This window comes from Choristoneura fumiferana, chromosome Z (assembly GCF_025370935.1).
Source record: "Choristoneura fumiferana chromosome Z, NRCan_CFum_1, whole genome shotgun sequence".
In the NCBI taxonomy this organism is placed as follows: domain Eukaryota; kingdom Metazoa; phylum Arthropoda; class Insecta; order Lepidoptera; family Tortricidae; genus Choristoneura; species Choristoneura fumiferana.
In genome coordinates this window covers 16,568,126-16,589,987 of record NC_133472.1, presented here as the reverse complement: position 1 = coordinate 16,589,987, position 21,862 = coordinate 16,568,126, and the positions used below count along the sequence as shown (strand labels likewise).

The following is a 21,862-nucleotide window of genomic DNA, read 5'->3' as shown; positions in this document are numbered from 1 at the left end:
TGCTTCCCATATTGAAGCTCAACATTTTCAGCTTTATCGCTATATACCACGTGACCAGATTTGTAGCGACGAGCGATTGTATACAGCAGTAGCTCAAAATTTTCAGCTTTATCGCTATATGTCACGTGACCAGATTTGTAGCGACGAGCGATTGCATACAGCACATTTTCAGCTTTATCGCTATATGTGACGTGACCAGATTTGTAGCGACGAGCGATTGCATACAGCACATTTTCAGCTTTATCGCTATATGTCACGTGACCAGATTTGTAGCGACGAGCGATTGCATACAGCACATTTTCAGCTTTATCGCTATATGTCACGTGACCAGATTTGTAGCGACGAGCGATTGCATACAGCACATTTTCAGCTTTATCGCTATATGTCACGTGACCAGATTTGTAGCGACGAGCGATTGCATACAGCACATTTTCAGCTTTATCGCTATATGTCACGTGACCAGATTTGTAGCGACGAGCGATTGCATACAGCACATTTTCAGCTTTATCGCTATATGTCACGTGACCAGATTTGTAGCGACGAGCGATTGCATACAGCACATTTTCAGCTTTATCGCTATATGTCACGTGACCAGATTTGTAGCGATGAGCGATTGCATACAGCACATTTTCAGCTTTATCGCTATATGTCACGTGACCAGATTTATCGCTGGAAACGAGCGTCGAGCGACTTGCATGAGGCCGCGCCTTTAAATGTTTGTCAACTTCAAGCGTCGCGGCCGTCAATGTCAGGATACAACTGTCAATGTCATTACACTGAAAGTTTCTTGTTTTTGTTTGATTGTTTCTATGCTCGTTTCTAAGCATGTCTGTGCTTTGAATTAAAGATTGGTCGTCCTGGTATTCTGTGGCAGGTACATTGATTTAACAGATCTCTTTGTAATATGTTTTTAATTTGTATGTTTTATTTTGGGTTTCTTTGAAGCTCCTAAGAATGAGTGTGGAACAGAAAGTTCCTGGGTATATGGCCCAACTGTTAGATGCACTTGGGTGGAATCAGGGAACACGAATCCCTTTAGCTAATCCTGATAACGAGGTCCTGGAAACTCTGTTAATTAACAGGTATTTAACTTGATGAAGTTTTTACGAAGTAACGCAAAAGTCACGAGTTTTGGTAATTAGCACTTGTACTTCTATTACAGACAAAATGAAATACAGAGTTTGAAAGAAGCTCTTGCGCTTCAAAACCAAAAACGCGATGATCTCAATAAGTACAAGCATCATGTTCATACAGAATACCAAGAAAATGCGGTGAGTATATTTGATTTGATATGGTAGTTTAAAAAATGATGTTTAAAAGTGCCCATTGCGGCCTATTTACTGATTGAATTTGAATTACTACTAAGGTAAAATTACTGCTTTCTGATACTGCAGACATAAAGAAAAGTCTAAAGTAGAAAATTATTCGTATTATTTAAGATCTCGTTAGACATATTTGATAAAATTACTAAATTAAATGGTTCAACTCCCAATACTTCACATTATAATCGACTTATAATCGTGAGTTGAACTGTTTAATTTAGTAATTTTACAAAATTAATTCCTGTTAGTTGTTCTGAGGTCATGATAATCTCTTTAAGGTATGAAGCCAGCTATAGGCAACGCACTGGCAGGATTTTTTGGGGGTTCATTGCATCTTCTGCAGGTTTTCTTTTATACCAAGGAGTGCTCCTTGCAATTTTTTTCTTAGAAAGAGGAATTCTCACAGCAATTTGTGTTTAACTTTCTAGTTACCTATCATTCTTGTGTACAAATTGTGTCACATTATATAGGCATTTTTTTTGCTATGAGGATTCTGATCTCTGGTCATTAACAAGTTTGGAATAAAATAATTAAGGATGACAAACTAAATTTTATTTTGAGTAGAGCATTAAACCCTGTTATTTTAAAATGTATGGCAACTTATTGAATGTTAAAAATGTTAGCTGAATATGGTGTGTGTAATGATTAAGGTTTGTGTGCCTCCCACAGCGTCTCTTATTTGCACATAAGCAACAGTTGGAGCAAGAAGTCAAGCTGCGCCAATTGTCATGCAATGAAGCTGATGCACTTGATCGAGAAATTAATGATTGCCACAAGCAAAGCAAAGATACTACTTCTCGTGTAGACAGACTCCAAGGTAATTCTTTATGAATCATCAGAGAAGGTAAGTAATCGTAACAATTCCACAAAATCACAGGTGTTTTAGGGTTCTATAGTCAAGATAACACAAACAATAGGTAATACAAGTTAATGAGAAATAGTCTCCCAAAGGTTAACTTTTAACATTTATCTTAGTACAAAAGTTTATATATATAAGAAAGGCCTTTGCATCCAGAGATTAGGTTTTGGTACAAGACAGTGTGTAACATGTATCTGAGGCTCCCCATGAGCCTGACATAGTCACATTTGGTGTACTGAAAAGTCACTTGTGTTAATCATTAATTCATTACATCTGGCACATGGATTGAAATTCCAAGGTCTTGTGAAAATTCTGGCAGGAATTCCTGAAAAATCTGTTGTGGTCTTTAGCATTGCATTAAAATCAACTGTGCCATATTTCATGATTCTTAACCCAGCAGTTGAGGTTTTCGAATCTATGCAGCCACTAGCGTGAGAGAGTATTAAACACACACTCAGATGCGCATACTCACAAACTTTAATAATATTTCGTTATTCCTCCTTCTTATCATGTTCGAAATAAACATTACAATATAAATTTAATAAAGCTTACATGAATTTTTTGATGACAGTGAGTATTGCTCGATTATTGAAGAAGGCCGACACTCTGAAAACGGAAGTGTGTGGTGAACGTGGGGCTTTGCAAGAATGGCGAGCTCAACTAGAAAGAAATGCTGGCGATATTACAGCTATTGAGCAATTTACTAAGCAAGATGTCTCAAAAGCAAAGGTAATTGATTTTATGGAGGCAGATGTGGGGATAATCATGTTGGTATTGTTGTAACATACATTCTTGTTGTAATGTTTGTAACATTATGTTTCTCTGTTTTAGGCTTTAGAAAACAAGCGTCAGAAGCTCAAGGTAGAACATGACCACATGCTAGACCGGTTGAACCAACTTGTTTCAAATCTAAGTTCTGAGGAAAGAGCATGTGAGAGGATATCAGTTCAGGTAACCATAAACATATTGTTATTTTATTGTTTTCAAAGTAACTTCGCTATAAATCAAGGATAAATCAAATATTCTGTTTATGTTGTATAGGTAATAGAAGGACTGGAACAAAGGAAGCAAATGATGGTAATGTGGACTTCAGCAGTTGAAAACTTAAGGCAAAGGGACACGGACATAAGGCACATAAGAGAGGTAGCTACACTTGTTTATCAGTTATTTATTATGGGAGAAATATGGGAGTTGTAAGCAAAGGGTCCATCCAAAAACCCAATTAGATGGAATGTATTTACTTAAAACATAAAAATTTCATTAAATAGTTCTTAAACCTAACTTAACCTAAGAGCCCGAGGCAATTCGATGCTAGCAATTTACTTTGCTTCGTCAGCTAATGCTGCTCGGTTGCAGCGATGTCGCTAGATTAGCGATCCGTAGGCACGTAGCGTACATAACAAGTGGTTAAAATTTTCTAATAATTTTTGTTTTTACACTTTTCTAGGTAATTAAAAATAAAATCAATTACAAAAATAACAAAATATTGTTATACAAAGATGGGAGCTCCTTTTTTGTGTGAATTTAGAAAAATATAGGTTACCTTTATTAACATGGGCGTTGTTATTGCTAAAGGATTATGCGGTGCTGGAAGCCGAGGCCAATAATATAGCGGAGCAGTGCCGCGAGCACCAAGCCTTCTGCGACCAGCAACGCAGCAACAACGCGGACGCCCTGCGGGAGAACATGGGCCTGTCTCAGCAGCTGTCAAACACCCGCTTGGCATACCAGCAACTGATGGATATGAACGTGACCGCGGACAGCGAGGTAACTATTTATTTCTATTTCGTATCTTGTAGACTAGCTCATCCAGATCATGACATACTAAGTAGCTACACGTGCAAGGACTAAGGAATCCACTGAGATTACATTTGGCTTTGGTAATTAGGTTGGCAGATTTAAATAGACACAGTTAGCTGCAGCTAAAATTGAGGCCATAATTATCTAAAGCGCGGCCTTTGGGCGTAGCATCCTTTAAACTTAATAAAACAAAAGCTAATTTTTAATTTCATATCTTTGACACAATTTTTTTTTATTTGGCTCATACTTGAAATTAAAGGCAGTACCAATAGCCGTATGTACTTAGTGAGGGATAACAGGAACACATCATCCATCATCGTCATACCAATTTGAAACTCGAAGCAGCAGCGTGGGACCTTCGTTAAGCTTAGGTGCCATATCTCGTGGTGCAACGGTGCATTTTCTCTCTTGTTGAACAAATTACCTATTTACTATTTTTCTGGCATAAAATATTTGTTTTATTCAAATACTGTGCGACGGGGTGTCCTTTTGTTTTTAGGCACAGAGTCTGCAGCGCGAACTGAGCAACATGCGAAATACACTAGAGAAGCTGCACATGGAAAACCGCAGGATAATGGAAGAACAGCATCGCAAGGAAATGGCCGTCAAGGCAGTCTTATCCAAGGTACAGTACATCTAGTTTATTTACCTACTTCAGACAGACATGTTTAGCATTTACATAAATACGAGTACATTATATTGACACATCATATCTTGTAACGCAGTGTTTGTGTTGTTGTTTTTTTTAAACAAATGAAGACCTTTGCGTTATTAAATTTAAGTAGCTTATTCTTTTAACTATTCGAATTTGTTTCAGATAAGAGAGCTAAAAGAGAAAATGGCGGATTCAATGGACAAAAGCAAATCTTCTGAAAAACGAGTTAAGGAGCTCGAGACTATTTTAAATGTGCGTATATTGACACTGTATAAAATATAGCTTATTATTGATTATGCGTCAAGATGCAGTGGTAGACTTGATATGTTTATTACGGTATGTAGACATTGGTCACCTTTCAAGAGCTCCCCCGGGACGGGGCGGGACGGGATGCATTCAAATGCATTAAAATATCGGGAGTTCTTCAACGGTAATCAAGAGCCGTAATAAATACACAGTCGTGAATCGTTAAACACAAACTGTTACTGCAGTGGTAGATAATCCGCTGTATTTTACGTGATTTGGTCTATAGGAGGAGGAGCGTTACGCGAGTAACTTGACGATGAACCAGCAGCGCGCTATGCATTGCTCCTTCGTCGAACAACAGAAGCTTTTGGCTCTCAAAAACGAGGAGAAACTTTTTCATATGCAGCTTAAAGGTATTTATTCTCTTGTATAATTGTTTGTATTTTTCCTGATCTGTCTGCTTTACATTTTAGATGATCAGATATTTTAGTGTTTTAATTTCGTGGTGTGGCAGAGTTAAAATAAATGATATCTGAAATTACAACACAAGAAACCGCCAGATCTTTGTTATACAATGATTGAACAAAAACGACTATAGTATATGAATTGTTACAAAAAACTCGATGTTTTAGCTTCCAAAGCCATCATGAGTAAACTGGAAACTAAACAGCGCGGTGTTCTCAGAAGTCTGCAGAGCCAGAAGGAATCCCTTTACGGTATAGTAAGTACTCTCAGGTCGAAACTAAGAAATGGCTTGAATTAAAAGTTAAAACTGCTTATAAACTGTTATAAATCATCCACAAATATTACTATAAATGCGTAGGTTTGTAGATCTATGTTTGTTTGTCTCCTCTTCACGTCTAAACGGTAGTTTGAGTCCCGGGGAAGGACTTAGGATAGTTTTTATGCCGGAAAATGGCATAGTTCCCGCGAGATAGCGGAAAACAAATTCTAATTGTACGCGGATGGAATCACGGGCAACAGATAGTTTGGTAATAAATTTAAACCTAGTACCTACCGATTTCGAATAAATCCATTTTGCTATTTGTATTTAATTAATTTGGAACCGCCAGTACCAATGACAATAGTATATCTTGTATGTAACAGTTGTATTAAATGATTTTAGTGCTACCAAGTGGAGACTATAGGAGCCCAGGTTGCGCATATGGAGGGCGCTCAAGCTGAACGCGAGTGCTCTGCCGAGCTTCTAGAGCGGGAGGCCAGGTTAGCACCAGTACCAGTACTAAAGCTCTGTTTTTCTAGGTTAGCGGTGCCATCATAATAGCGGCCGTAATATAGCTATGGATGACGTCACTAAAACGTCTATGTAAACAATTTGGCCAAAGCAATGTAGTAAACCGCAGTTTACATACATTGACAACGTTCTTTCTAGTGACAATCATTTACTGTCTTACGGCTGATATAATGATGGCACCGTTAGCCTAAGAAATTAGAGCTTCAGAGCCATCTTCAGCAAAAATTAACCCTTTCATTCACAAAAGACGAGAAGCTCATGACTTAAAACCACATCGTTCTTATACATTTCATTGTAATGAGGGCTATCGCGTATGAATTCGCCGCTAGATGCGCTAATGTAGCGAGAGGTCTCCGAAATGTCACTGTTTTTGGGTGGTGAGCTACGCTGGTTTATTTATATTTAGAATAAGTTTGTGACTATTTAGCAATACCTGAAATTAATTATGGCAAATATGCGTTACGGGCCACTGAATGTTTGTGTTTTGTGACAGTTTTGTCTTTCGGAAATTCGGGGTTCGGTCTTTTTTTCCGAACAAAACGGGACTACGCAATACTGGCATGCTCGATATTTTAATTTTATTTATTTTATGTATTAAATATGAATTAAATGTTTGTTTTCATGCCCGTGATAAGTTAATAACAAACTAACCATTATACCTCGGGCAGGACCTTTGTCTACAGTGGCGCCAACTGGTGAGCGGGAAAACGGTAGCTCTCATTGAACTGGTGTCATCCATCATCATCAACCATTGCAAAATAGACCCGCGGTTGGTAGGTTATACTGTGTGTTCCAGGTTAAAGGAAGTGTGCGGGCGGCACGCGGCGCGCGTGGCGCTGCTAGAGCGGCACGCCGCGCGGCTGCACGACGACATGCGCCGGCTGACGCGCGAGCTGGAGGCGTGCAGCCAGACGCACGTGCAGCTGGTGCGTGTGCCGCGCTGGCGTCACTTGCCACGGCAATCAGAGTAACGAAGATGAAGCACCAATTCCGCCCGGTATTGGTGCTTCATCTTCGTTATGCTATGTCAAAAATAAATTTGTACTGAATTAATAAGCCTATGAACAGAGAGGCATATGCTACATCGGCATCTTGTCAGCATCCAAAGTGGCGCAGTATTACGTACCTATACTTACAACATCTGACAATAATGACGAAATATTTTGTGTGTTAAAGCATACCTACAAGTATAATGGTGATCGATCAACGTGTTTTAAAAGTGATGTGTTGTGTTTTCAGCAAAGTCGTTTGAAGTCGTCAATGCTGACGGTGGAGGGCGGCGACAAGGAGGCGCGCGCCGCCCGCGACGAGTGGCGCAAGCGGCGCGTGGAGGAGGCGCTGATGCGGCTGCGCGTGGCGCACGCGGCGCGCGCGCTCGCCGCGCTCGAGGACCACGCCTTCAGCGCCGACACGCAGCGGCTGCAGCTCGACGCGGTAAGCACGCGGCCCGCACGACTGATCATCAACTCATCATCACCCTAGCTCCACACGGTTGACACTGTTTACCGGTCCGAATAATACCGATCCGATTTTTCGTGTACAGTCAAGTGTAAAAAAAAAAATGAAATTATTCAAAGTTTCAGAATAAGTACCACAGACTCGTATTCCGACGCAATAAGGCCGTAGTAACATATCGTCACTACTTTAAAAAAAACTCTTATCTCAAAATGGATAATTTTTCTGAGTGCACTTTATGACCATTACGTCAAGGTTACATTTTGTTGACGTATTGATTTGAGATACGAGATTTTTTCAAAGTAGTGACGATATGTTACTACGGCCTTATTGCGTCGGAATACGAGTCTGTGGTACTTGTTGACGAAGTTGGACGAAGTAAGACGAAGTGCCTCTCCACAATATAGTATTCGCCTAACTTCGTTCAATTTCGCAAGCATTGTGGAGCTAGCTTCAGACCTCGACATCTCAGGGCAATGATAAAAAAAATATACATCACGGGACAATTCACACCAATTGACCTAGTCCCAAAATAAGCTTGGCAAAGATTGAAAAAGCTTAGCAATGATGGAAAAATAGGGAGCCATGGGGGCAATTGGCACAGTTTGATGGTTATTGTAAGTAAAGTAATTGCTGTTTCATAAATGACAATTACAAATTACAATAACTTACTTATTTAAGTTATAAACTTTCTTTTAATTATTTCACTTAAACATTCACACATTATGCCTAGATAGTTCTAGCAACATTTCGTCGCTACTTTGAAAAAATGTCGTATCTCCAATCAATACGTCAATAAAATCGACCCTTAAAATAAGGCGCATAAAGTTCATTTAGAATAATTATAATTTTAAGTTACGAGCTTTTTTTAAAAGTAGTGACGATTTTTAATTTGTTTAGAATTATAAAATTGTTGTAAAGGCTAGAAAGTAAGCGATAGGTGAACGAATTAGTCCGAAGCCGCGGGAAAAAACGAATGAGATATAATTTGTGATCGCAGGCAATGAACGAGCGGCTGGTGGAGATAGCAGCGCGCCGCGAGATGTTCGCAGTGCAGGCGCGCGCGCTGCGCGAGGACTGCGGCAAGCTGCGCGGAGAGATCAAGGAGCGCGAGCAGCGCATCGAACAGCTCAAGAAGAGGTGCGCATTATACAGCCCTACTGCTTACTAGAATAACAATAAGAAATATTTTTCCCTTCTCATGCTCGTAATGTTCGTGTTTAAGCTAGATCTAGGCGACATAAAATGACTTTTTATGCTCTAGTGCATAAAGTAAAATCTTCGTCTAGGACCAAGGTAATCAGTATCAACAGCCACAAACAAAAAAGTTTTTACATATAAATATTTCTTAATTTAATATATGAACGCCTTGGGTAAAATGGGTCGATTTATGCTCTTGTTGTAGAATCTACTATTCATCCCCTACCTGCGCCAACGCGGTATCGACGATTTTTTGTAAACTCATTATTCGACGGAAGCGAAAGGTTTCAAAAATCTAATTTTCATCACACTTGCTCGTCAATAATGTTATTCCATGCCTGTACTGTACATACACACTAAAGGACAAAGGCCACTATAGTTCCCGCGGGAATTATGGATTTACGTATAGTTTTTGTTCTCAAGTCAGGTATGACTTCAGTTTTAAATACAAACATTGAAACATAGAACCTCCTCCTTTTTTTAAGTCGGTTATAAAGTAAGTAGGTACGTCATTTCAGACCAAAGTGGTTTCAAGTCAGCCAACGTTTTATTTACATCATTAAAACTTGATCCAATTTAACTCCATACAAATTTTCCACACATCATGAAACTTCGTTATTTTTATAATTAAAATTTATATCACATTGTTTTGCAATCATTTTAGCAAATATTTTTTTTAGCATGTTGAAATAATAAGCTTAGCATTATCTATGGTAGACGACTCGAAAAAAGTGAATATCAGGGGGACTACGATATTGTTGTCTGTATCGCTTGTGACATAACCGCTCGCAGCTGTCCCCCCCCGTGCCTTCCGCAACGACGTCCGTATTCTGACGTAGCACCCATATTCTGGGTGAAACGATTACAACATCTTTTGAATACGTTAGTCAGGTTTTCTAAACACTAGGCCATCTGGTCGTCTAAAAAAATCGTCTAACATATGTACATGTACATGTATGTAGGTTACCTATGGAATGACCAGTATCAGCCTACCGCCGTGAGATCAGGGCAAGAAATAAAAATTTGTTTTTTTTTTGTTACAGATACGACATTTTCATTGCCTCACTTGGAAAAGATGAATCTGGGCAGCAGCTATCTGTTACTTTCTTCAAAATAAAGGTACCTACGCTGTCATGTTTGAATTGTGTGTCCATTACTTATGATACTTATGGATGGGTATACATTGTTCGTTATTTATTGTGTAATTAATTAGGCAGGTACGGAGTAAGGAAGTGACGCTCCTTATATATAGGCAGCTACTTGTAATATTTTTATTTATGGTCTGTTTTTTAAGTCTCATAAATAGTGATGTGCCGCAACCGGTTATCACTGAAAGATTTTGGGACATCCCAATTGATTTGTTAATGACAGATACCTTGAGTATGACAGATGACAGAGCCTACATTATTTCTACTTTAGTTCACTATGAGCGCTGCGATAGATTTCATCACCCCCACCTAGTACTTCGCACCCAGCGAATAGTAATCGGTGTGTTGCGTTGGTTAGTTCGCGGCGGAGCGCGCGGAGCTGCGCGAGCGCGGCGCGGCGCTGGACGTGGACATCGGGCGGCGCGAGCGCGACATCTCGGCGCTCGAGGCCACGCTGCGCGTCGTGCACGCCGCGCATCGCCACTTCATGCACCACATCTCGCCGCTCGCCGACGATAGTAACACCACTTTTACACCTGTTATAACAACCCGCAGCAGGGAAGAACAGTAAATCGTGTCTTAAGGGCGGCCCATTAGTGCTATATAAAATGTTATTACATCACATTTGTGAGTTTAATTTTATATTTGTAAGACAAAAAATATATATATTTGTACAAAAAATTTCGATACTGTGCTTGGCGTGCAGTTCGGGGGCAGCTGCAGTTCAGCAGGGTGCCTAAAGTGCGGGAAGGCGGTGCTCAGCTCAAGAGCCCAGTAGTACATAATATCAAGCTCATTACGCCCGTGTCACGCCCTTAGGCGTTATACGCAAAAAAGTCCTTGTGTTTTATTTAGGGGATTGCAAACAAGTTAGCTTACATGCTACGACACTGTTTACAAGAAAGTATGATGAAAAATAAGGTATCGCGGAGGACTGAGCGACGCGCGGGGAGGGTGCGCGTGACAAGCGTTAGCGCTGATTAGCGTGCGCGAATGGTCCATGCGCAGGATGCCCCAAGTTAATAGTAATCGCCTTACTTTCGAGCCGAAGTTTGTACATATTGGTCGTTTAAAAAAGCGCGCTTTGGACACTTTTGCGTTTCAGGATAAAAAAAAGTCTTGAATAGCTGTACAGGCGAAGAAACTGAATCACTTTCCCGGGTGGAAGGCAGGCTTCCCATGGATTTTGTACAGTTATAGTGAGCACTAATGTCACTTATTTGACTGCTCAATTGCCTACAACTAAAATATATATTTATATGTTTCAAAGCTGATGTGGTGTTGAGGGATAAAATAAGTTTTTTTTTACATATATCAAGTCTGTATCTTGGAACTATTATGTAATTAATGAAAAATAAATAATGTCTCTTATAATATAAGTATGTTACATCACTATGGTATTTGTTGTAAACAGTTGATTGGATAGTATTTACCTACTTATTTAATTACATCTCATTCCCACAGCGCCCGAGATAGAACAACTCAACGAGCTTACAAAACAGTATTACGAGATGCGTGATGAGCTGAAAGAAATATTGGCGACAACGGCGACTTTGGAGCAAAATTTATCAGATTCCACTTCAAGGCTTACGATACTTAACGACAAGAACAAACAGCTCACAAATAGACAGTAAGTCTGATTTACCTATACCTTTCCTATATGAAAGTCATAAAGATGTTTTCATCACACTTGCTCGTAAACAGTGTCGTAACATGCAGGCTACCTTGGTTGCAACCCCCCAAATAAAACCCGCGACCTTAATGTGCTTGTCTTGAAGCCCGTGGTCGGTAAATGAGTCATTGCGCGTACAAATTTTCTTGTCATGAAGCCCAAGGTCGGTAAGTGAGTCAATGCCCGTACTAATGGTGCTGCATGCGCTGGCCCACCCGCATACGCACGCTGCGGTGCATGCTGTGGGGGGGGGGGGGAAGGGAGGGCGGCGCTACCAAGAGCGCAGCCTAAGGTATCGCCAATATTTGGAACAATTATATTTTTTCTTTTAGATATATAAAATTTTACTCGCAAATGTGATGAAAAACATTGTATGTCGCACGGGCGGTACTAGAATTACGAATATCGACTCATTAAAGCCCTTCGACTTTGGGCTTCTAATAGACTCTCGTTCGTAATTCCTTATTTACCATTCTTAAGACACAATGTACTATTAAAAATCGTTAATAAACATTGGTTCGTTCTTTTTGTCTCTAGATCCGAGACTGAGAACGATCTGGAGAGCCTCCGGGAAAAGTTATCTAGGCAGGAGGGCCGTTTGCAGAATGCGCAAGACATTGTCAAGCACAACGCAAAGCGTGCGAAAAAACTCGTTGAAGGTATCGATGAGTGGCGCATATTCCAGGTGAGACTTCCATGGAGCTACTTCGGCAAGCGAGCCTTTTACCAAGAAAAAAAAGAGAAATAGATATGTTATTAATATACGTGTATTCATAGAAGTTAAGACTGCATTCGCCAACATTCGTATACCTACTAATAATAAAATACTAAAATAAAAAAGTCCATGTGCGTGCGTATGTTACTTCAAAATCGCTACAAACGCTGGATTTAGAGATAATTTTGTATTCTCTGATATAACTTCCCACGGAGTCGGGATAAAATCGCGAAATCTCAACGGCTGGGTTCAGAAGCTTTAAATTTGACACGGATTATTCCTATGCAAGGATATTGAGTACCATTTTTTTTTTGCCAAAACTGAATTTAATCTCAAATACTAGATTTAATTGGTTAAAACGAGCAAAACTGCGGGTAAGGCTGTTGTAGTTACCAGGGTTAAGGTCGAAGGTTCAATACATTTTGACAATAGTAAGCCTGAATAGCAGTTCACTTTGCTTCGCGCAAGCCCGCTTTAGTGATCGAAATCCAAAAACTTTACGATTTGGCTCATCCACCCCTTAGTCAATTTACATACTCTGTGTGATTAACATTTGCATACTCTGTGTGTCGGTCAGTTGGCGCTGTGGGTGCGTGACTACGCGGAGGCGGCGGCGGCGGCGCTGCACGCGCTGGCGGACGCGTGCGCGGGCGCCGCGCGCGTATTCTCGCGCTTCGCCGCGCTCCTCGCCTCCACCGACCTGCAGCGCCATCTCACGAGGCACCAGCGCAAACTGCTAACCTTCGTGCAGCGGTAACTTGCTGTTTAACTACTGGCAGTCTACTATTACGCTTATACGGGATTTACACTCTCGTCTTGTGCGTCGCCTCCGGCCCGCGGCTCGCGTGATCGATTGAAATGAGCTTCCTGTGTACACTCCCGTGGCGAGTTAGTTGTCTTTCACACAAGGTTCAAACTCGAACGAAGCGCGAGCGCGAATGTAAACATCAAGCTCGCGATCGTCGCGAGGTCCTTTGACTCGTGCCCAAAAACCGCTCCGGACGCGAGTGCTGCGAGCCACGCGCGTCGTCACACTCTCATCTCGTACCTCGCCTCGCGCCTCGTCTCGCGACTCGTACGCGAGTGTAAATGCAGCATATTAGATCTATGGCGTGCATTGAGAGAAGGTAGGTAGCACAGCGCTAGCGTTGCCTACCCTGCTGCAGGAGGGTGGCGTGCTGCTGCAGACGCAAACTACCGGTGCCTACCCAGGAATTGACTCACTGCACGCCAATGACTAGAATTGCATTAAAGGGGACTTCATATACATTATGATTTATGATTATGACTTAAATATGGAATAACTGTATGTGTGTGTGATATCCAGTATCATTGCTATCAAACAATAAAAACAACTAGTGAAGAAAACCGGCTGTATAAACAGGACAGCCCGCGTTGAGATACATGTACAAAAGCGATTTCATTCAAAAAAAAATATTTAAACCGTAGTGTGGGGTATCGTTGGATAGGTCTTTAGTTAGAAGCTTGCTAAGACCATTTTTCGATGTAAGGGTCCGTTTATAAATTATCAGGCTTTACAAGTGCTAACTTTTGTTAAAAGTAAATCTCCACCCCCCACCTAGGTACTAGCTAAACCTATCACAGCTTAGCAGACTTTACAAGTTGATGGGTAATAGTCGATTAAAACTCTGCATATTAGTAGTTAGTAGTAGTTAGTACGGAACCATTATCATTATCAATTATCATTCTTATAATAACTCAACTGCTATTGTTTGTTGACAGGATTATAGCAGATACGGATATACCTCAAACAAAAGAGACTACTATTGAAGTTGACGGTAAGGACGTTTAGGTTTAGTCTTTAAATAAATATGACAATAAACTGCTGCGGTTGTTGCTGTGGTTGGGGAAACGTTGTGCGAATAAGAACCGTAACATAGAAGACTCTGTCCGTGTAGAATTCTTTTATCGCTATCCCGCGGGAAATATTCAATTATTCGGAATAAAAACTATCCTATGTCCTTCCCCGGGACTCAAACTATCTGTATACCGAATTTCATCTAAATCGGTTCTGCGGTTTAAGCGTGAAGAAGTAACAAACAAACAGACATACAAACTTTCACATTTATAATATTACTAGCTTTTGCCCGCGGCTTCACCCGCGTAGAATTCGGTTTTCACTATCCCGCGGGAACTATACAATTTTCCGGGATAACAACTATCCTATGTCCTTCTCCGGGACGCAAACTATCTTTACACCGAATTTCATCTAAACTGGATCAGCGGTATAGAAATGATGAAGTAACAATCAAACAAACAGACTTACAAACTTTCGCATTTATAATATTAGGAGGATAATGAATGAGAAGAAAAACGACGGTTATAAAAACCTATTTTCTCAATTTTACCAATGCACTTACTTGCTTGAGGCAACTACTTGTGGGTAACCCTGTAACTTTGTTTTCCAGAGTCCATATTCTCTACTTCAGACGAGTCCACGAAGAGCGGTGTAAGCGTGGCTAGCGGATACACTAAGAGGCTTTCAATGTTCCGAAAGTCGCTCGCCATGAAAGTTCAAGAGCAATCAGTACGTTTTTACTACTCTCTTATTTCTTCTTAGTCACCGTGCATGTCTGGTTTCGTTTATGCACATTAATGCAGGTGAATGTTTCTATTTTAGAATGGTTAAAACAAACCATGACATCATCTTAGTCTTTGCAATAAAAAAAAAGCGAGCCCTTGCGAACGTATACGTGAGTCAATAATAGTTATTTGTTATGCAGGGGTGGAAAGTTACTGTTTGGCGCGAGTACTTTTATTGTAACGCGAGCAAGCAAAGGATTAGCGAAGGATCCTAGGAAGGGCTTGGCCCTATACTATGAAGTACAAAATTCGAATTTGGTCTCTTGCCGTCCTGCTGCCGCTTATATTATTTAATACAAGAGTATGAGGGACGGTGCGATAGGAACTTCGAATTTCGTAGGAGCCCCCTGGTCATGACAACGTTCGAATTTTAAAAGCCTTTTCCAGCCAAGAGGAGAAAAGGCGTTTTTCCACGCAGATTTCGAAGCAAAGTTGGGCGTAATCAATTACTTTTGGAATAATTTACACGATTACATTTCAGTAATACTGATTCCTCAGTAATCAATTACTTAGTTAATCAAAATTACTGTAATACTGAACTATGATTACATTTGTAATCCATTCCTTTAGAATCGGTATTGTAAACCACTACTGTAATCTTGATTCCTCGGTAATCAAGTAATTAAGTTGTCTGAATTACTTTACTCCAGTTCCAGACTAGATTACTTCATTGACAAACCTTATTTTATAATTTTTTTGTTTTGTTTTGTCTCATTCTAGCATTTCCTTTCACCACAGACATAGATTCACATAGATAACGCAAGTATCACGATTTGCATTCAAACTAAGCGTGCCGATTTTTTAGCGCCTACTGTAACGCCACAGGCGAAATTTAGTAACGGGAAATTCAAATGAGATGCTGCCGATGCCCCTCCGCTCAGCTCGATTCAAACGATTCAACTACTCATACTCATAGATTTTACATCCTCGCCAACCGCGCCAGCAATCACCAGTACAGTATATCGATTAACATGAATGACATCGATTTTCTGACAGACGAATGATATAGACAGATGAATGATATTAAACGGCATTATTAAATAATTAATATTAAAAATCAATCTATTCTTATTCTAAAAAAATATTGTTTCTTATACTTTGTTTATGTGTGTGTGTGTGTGTGTGTGTGTGTTTGTGTGTGTGTGTTTACCCTTGTGGTGTCGGGTTAGAATTATCTCTCCGTTTCTTCCGTGGGTGTTGTAAGAGGCGACTGAGGATATAGGTTTAGGTATACCGTAGGCGACAGGCTAGCAATCTGTCACTATTGTACCGTTTTTGTCAAACTTAAAATCTAAAATTGCTAAAAGTGGCTCTGAAGCGGTAACGTCTCGTGTGCTCTGCCTACCCCATTTGGGAACACAGGTAGATAGATAGATAGATAGATAGAAACTTTAATCGTCATAACAAAATAACATGGCAGGTGTTACGGTCTGGTGCCTTAAGGGCTAAAACTGGGCCTTAAGGGTCTGCGAGCCTACTAAATGCAAAACACGTGTTAACTGGTACGTATCTTTAATGAGACTGCCTAATAGAACATACAAAATTATTAAAAAATGGTAAAAAAGTATAAAAACATAAATTCACATAAAAAAGGCATGATGTTTGTGTGTGTGTGTGTGTGTGTGTGTGTGTGTGTGTGTGTTGTTTATATATAGGTCTCTCGTGTAAAATTAAGACATGACATGAGCTTGTTTTTATCAATAACTAATAAATTGCCTTTTTCTATAATAGTTATTATCATTCTTCTGTCCGATATCGATTAAAATCGATTATTGATATATAATATATTGAAGAAAGATGCATTTGCGTTATCTATCTAGTGTATATCTATATCTATGACTTTCACATTAAATTTTGGTGTTGAATCCGTTGATAAGGGGCTAACTAACGAACAGGAAGCGTAACTCAGAACAAATTCCACGCAAAAAGTGGCCATACCTTAATCAAAACGACTTATGATTCAAATAAGACTTATATTTTTATATGTATACACTGTGTTATTTTTGATATCCGTTTACTTTAAGGGGACTTGCTCTAACTCTTACTGTTTCAAAGATAATCAAGAGTTAAGATAATTAATTATTTGCAGAAAAACAGCGTAAAAGTTCTTAATTTTTGACGTTTTTTCAAAGTTCATAACTAATCCGTTTTTAATTCACACATATTTAGCAAAAGAAAGTTACACATGTGGATTTTTTTGATGTCTCTCTTATGTGTCACGTCAAAGTCACTTGTCAAGTTTGTTTATATTTTACTATTACCAATGACTGAAGTTATTATATGCAATTCGATTTGATGAAAAAGTTAACTATCAGTTAATTCATATGAAATGAGCCGTCTGTCGAAGTTAAGGGATTTAAAAAAAAACACGGTGTATATTATGTTATATACACAAAGGCATGCATTATTGATGTCGAGAAATTTCGTTGTTTTAAAAGGGAACTTATGGCAAAATTAGAAATAATTCAACTTCGTCAAGGAAATGCCAATTAAGTACGATAAAAAAAGGGTTAAGTGTAAAAGGTAACGGCCAGAATGAGGGATGGACTGACCGACTGACCGACCGAACTCCCGCCCAATTTTAACTCCGTTAAATTTATTTAAACTTAATATATATAAGTAATCTGGAAGTAATCTAGTCAACAATTCCAGTACTTTGAAATCGACAATTTCCCAGTTACTAGTATGTAATTATAATATTTGTATAGATAATTACGGATTCCATAATATGTAATGGTAATGTCCCGTTTCACTTGATTACATTACATGTAATCTGACACCCGTAACGCAGCCTTTTTGAGCTAGGGAGGTGAAAACTAGATTTATCAGGTTACTTATCCTGTGTATAAAAACGTAGACACCTGATGAAACCATAAATCACGTTAGATAACATTAATAAACTATTAAACTGATTTTATCGTGAAACTTGTCTGACAATGGTCGATCGATAATTACGATTTATGGATTTAAAAACTATTACCTAACTAAAAACCTTCATCCTTGCTGCGTTAGAGATTTGTAATAAACTAATCTATTTATGTCTCCTACTGAAAGGCTAGGCCTCATCCGGAATACCAGACTTGGAATTGAGACTTGCTGATTGAGTTCTTCGCATACATTGAATGAATTGCTTCGTAAAAAGTGTGCAGTTTTCCTCACTATGTTTTTCTACTCAAACAATCATCAAATGAAGCTTGTAAATTTATTTAATAAAGATATCATGACGCTCAATGCTACAAATTTATAAATATTCGGTTTTCAATGCGCGTGGAAGCTAATATCCGTGCTGGTGTTTAATAACAAATATTCACAACGCTTTGTGTTTCAATTGCAGCTGATCGACGACATTCCTGAACAAGGTAATTAGCCACTTATTCGCCTATTTATTATTAGATAATATATATAATTGAACAATTAGAGGTATTATATATTCAAGTTCATGTTTTGCTAGAGCTGATAGTATGTTGGTTTTATGTATGTACAAATACCTACATATAGGCTACTAGTTTTTGTCCGTGGCTTCGCCCACGTGGAATTCGGTTATCGCGCACTGTTCCCTCGGGAACTGTGCATTTTCCGGAATAAAACCGACCAAGAGCGTGTCGGACACGCCCGAAATAGGGTTCCGTAGCCATTACGAGAAAATTAAGTAATATTTTTCTAAGGATTTCGTATTTTGTACGGAATATTCCCAGTTTAGGTATATTTTATTTGCTATTGACTCTTAAGCTACTTACTAATAATTCTCAAGAAAACTTAACCGTTATAGTTTTCCTTGTAAGTTTAATATACTTACTAGATACCTACCATCCTGAATTTTTCAAAATTTTCCACCCACCGATTTAGATTTTAGAGGGGGGGATGGACGCTCGATTTTAATGAAAATTAGCATTTTAAAGTTGAATATTTTGCAAACAAATCACAAGGTTTCGCCCCTGGACAACTCTTTAAATAAAACCACGAGTTTCTATGTTTGGTTAACATTCATCGAGCGTACACATTTTTCATGGACTTTCTTCTAGCAACAAATAGTATTTATTACTACTATAAGATTTTTTAAGAAACTGTCCCTGTTGTCTCTTGGACAATGGGACAGAACAACAAACAAGAAAAAGTTGGCCACTTTTGAATGATATTTTCTCACATGGCATTTTAAAAAGAACGCACCTTGCATACTTGCAGTTTTGGAGTAGAGAAGTAGATATTGCCCAAATATGGCGAACCAAACATTTGTTAGTTCTTTACTCGCTATTAGTTTTAGTCGCATTTCACCTCGATCGTGTAGTAGTAGTGTATTTTAGTGCAAACATCTATTAACACGTCAAATTAATTAAGAGTCTCAAGCAAACATCGATCACGGCGAAATGCGTCAAGTACAAGATTGTAAAGAATTTTTGTTAGTTCGAGGTGTAATGCTATTTGGTGAATCGCTACAAGGAATTTATGCTTTTGAAGTAAAATACAGTACGATTACTTGGAGTTAACGCTTGACAGATGGGCGTGCCTTCAGTCAATTTTCAACTTTGACATCATGCAAATAAAATAGTTTTTACATAATCTGTAAACGTGGGTAGTGGTATACTAAAAATGGCTTTATTTGTATGACGTCAAAGTTGAAAATTGACTGAAGGCACGCCCATCTGTCAAGTGTTAACTCAAATGAATCAAACTGTACTAACAAGTACAGTCACCAGTAATAATATCTGCCACAGCGCAGCGTGCAAAAATATCTGACACGTCCTTCCGGCCCTAGAAATAGAGTCGTATCAGATATTTATGCACGCTTGTTGTGTCAGATATTGGTGCTGGTGACTGTACTTCCAAACGATGATAACTATTATTTTATTGTATGAAAAACTGAAGTTACCCATGAAAGGAAAAACTTGGTTATCCTACTTTATAATTGTCATGTATTTTAGATGCCCTACTCATCTGCTGTAGCCATGCATATAACTTGACTGAACATTACAACAAAATTTGGATGTGTTGCACAGCCCGGCGGTCCACGGTGTCGCTGCGCGTCGTGACCCTGGGGTTGGAAGAAGCGCTGCCGCCTGCACCCTCCATCACAGCCCCGCCCCGATTCCAAAAATCGTTCCGATAAATACCTGCACCCATCCATGCCATATCAAATATAGCATCATACTTTATGCGCACAACAAAAACGCGTTAATAGTTCCATTTTCACGTATACAACTTGTTCGTGTGAATTGATTTGTTACGGTATTTATTTCTTACCTATATGTACGTTAGTACGAGTATGAAGTGTTCCCATTGGTAGTTAATTATACTTCATTTTCAAGAAAGTACGCACACGTTCGCTAACATTTGGGAAAGTGTGGATTCTAGTTGAAGGTCATGAAGTGAAGCCACAGTAAATTTCTGATTTGTTATTTATACATTATAGTTGTTTATTACTTTCATGCCTAAATGCACAGCTGGTTGTATTTACTACTTTTAATATAAAAAAATAAATTTATTTTGTTTATTTTTCCCTAATCCTACGTATTATTTTATTAGTGCCGGATCTACGAAATTCAACATGGAATTTGACTTCAATTCCAAATTTTTACTTTTACGGTCATCCCGTAAAACCGAAATTGAAAATACAAACTGAAATATAGACGCACAGAAAAAACAGAAAAATAAGACCATCACTGGGAATCGAACCCAGGTCCTCGGTAATCCGTACCGCGTGCTATACCGCTACACCACTGATGGTCAACGGTACCGACACGAATTTCCCTATTACAAAGATAAATTAGCAAACAAATCGAGCATAAATGAACGAATATCCTGCTCAATTTTGCTTTTTTTATTTTAATTTTTAACTTTTTAATAAAACAAGACGGATTATACCAACCTCACAAAGAATGCTGTGTTGACCTTCAGAATTAAAAATATGTCAATAATGAATTAATTATACGTAATGGATAAGGACAAATTGAAAAAGAAAAACACGAGGTGAAATTAAAAAAACAGTGAATTATATGAAATATTTCCGAAATGTTACAATTTTCCCACTCTTTTAATAAATTATGCAACCTCGTTGTAAGAAAGCCGCTGCTCTTGATTTTTTTTAAATAAAATCGTTCCGTATACTGCCTCTCTTAAAGTTGAATCAAATATTTGTCAAATTGTATGAATTTGCAAGTAATCTATTTATATTCATGTTTCAAACAATATAAATCCTAATAAAATCATATTTAAAAAAAAATACGTTTATTGTCAACGTTTTTAATAACCCAGAGATGAAGTTTTTGCAGTATTAAAAACCTGCCAAGAGCATGTCGGACACGCCCTAAATATGTTTTCTGTAGCCATTACGAAAAAAATAAGTAATATTTTTCTAAGGATTCGTATTTTATACGGAATCTTCCAAGTTTAGGTATATTTTATACCTTAGGCAGCTATTTACTCTTAAACTACTAATAATTCGCAAGCAAACTTATCCGTTATAGTATTCCTTGAAAGTTTGATATACTTACTACCATTCTAAATTTTTTCAAATTTTTCCACCTACCGGTTTTGATTTTAGAGAGGGGGGGGGGGGGCACGCTCGATTTTAATGAAAATTTGCATTTTAAAGTTGAATATTTTGCAAACAAATCACTGAATCGAAAAATCGTTTTAGCAAACAAATTACAGCTTTCTAGCATTGATAGTCTCTGAGCAAAGCTTTGGACGGACAGACAGACAGACATGGCGAAACTATAAGGGTTATGTTTTTGCCATTTTGGCTCCGGAACCCTAAAATGTTGATGTTACGAGTATGAGATTTGTATCGTACCTACTGGATACTTTTTCGTTCCGTATTCAAAACATGTGTACTTACCGGAGACTTGATCGTTGTCTGGCATTCTTAAGTAACTTTTTAAAGATGTAATAGCAACTGTATGAATCATTTTTGAGAAAAAGTTTTAAATATGAT

The 21,862-nt window shown here is 38.7% G+C and overlaps 1 protein-coding gene across 1 annotated transcript; it reads left to right on the top strand.

Moving 5' to 3' along the window:
- The first annotated feature begins 755 nt into the window (after positions 1 to 755).
- Ccdc39 (Coiled-coil domain containing protein 39) lies at positions 756 to 20,410 on the top strand. The gene is made up of 25 exons (XM_074090069.1): positions 756 to 874; positions 946 to 1,082; positions 1,163 to 1,271; positions 1,992 to 2,139; positions 2,753 to 2,910; positions 3,013 to 3,132; positions 3,223 to 3,324; positions 3,757 to 3,948; positions 4,481 to 4,606; positions 4,799 to 4,888; positions 5,169 to 5,295; positions 5,515 to 5,603; positions 6,009 to 6,106; positions 6,934 to 7,063; positions 7,377 to 7,571; positions 8,593 to 8,732; positions 9,836 to 9,911; positions 10,299 to 10,458; positions 11,405 to 11,570; positions 12,150 to 12,297; positions 12,905 to 13,080; positions 14,071 to 14,126; positions 14,757 to 14,875; positions 18,266 to 18,290; positions 19,926 to 20,410. The coding sequence occupies exons 2-25, from the start codon at positions 955 to 957 to the stop codon at positions 20,033 to 20,035; spliced, it is 2,988 nt and encodes a 995-aa protein (XP_073946170.1). The 5' UTR covers positions 756 to 874; positions 946 to 954; the 3' UTR covers positions 20,036 to 20,410.
- The last annotated feature ends 1,452 nt before the right edge of the window (positions 20,411 to 21,862 follow it).

Coding starts and splice junctions, on each gene's coding strand:
- Ccdc39 (XM_074090069.1), top strand. CDS start 955: ATGAGTGTGGAACAGAAAGTTCCTGGGTATATGGCCCAACTGTTAGAT. Junction 3,949..4,480: donor ACGTGACCGCGGACAGCGAG/GTAACTATTTAT, acceptor TTTTGTTTTTAG/GCACAGAGTCTGCAGCGCGA. Junction 9,912..10,298: donor TTACTTTCTTCAAAATAAAG/GTACCTACGCTG, acceptor TGCGTTGGTTAG/TTCGCGGCGGAGCGCGCGGA.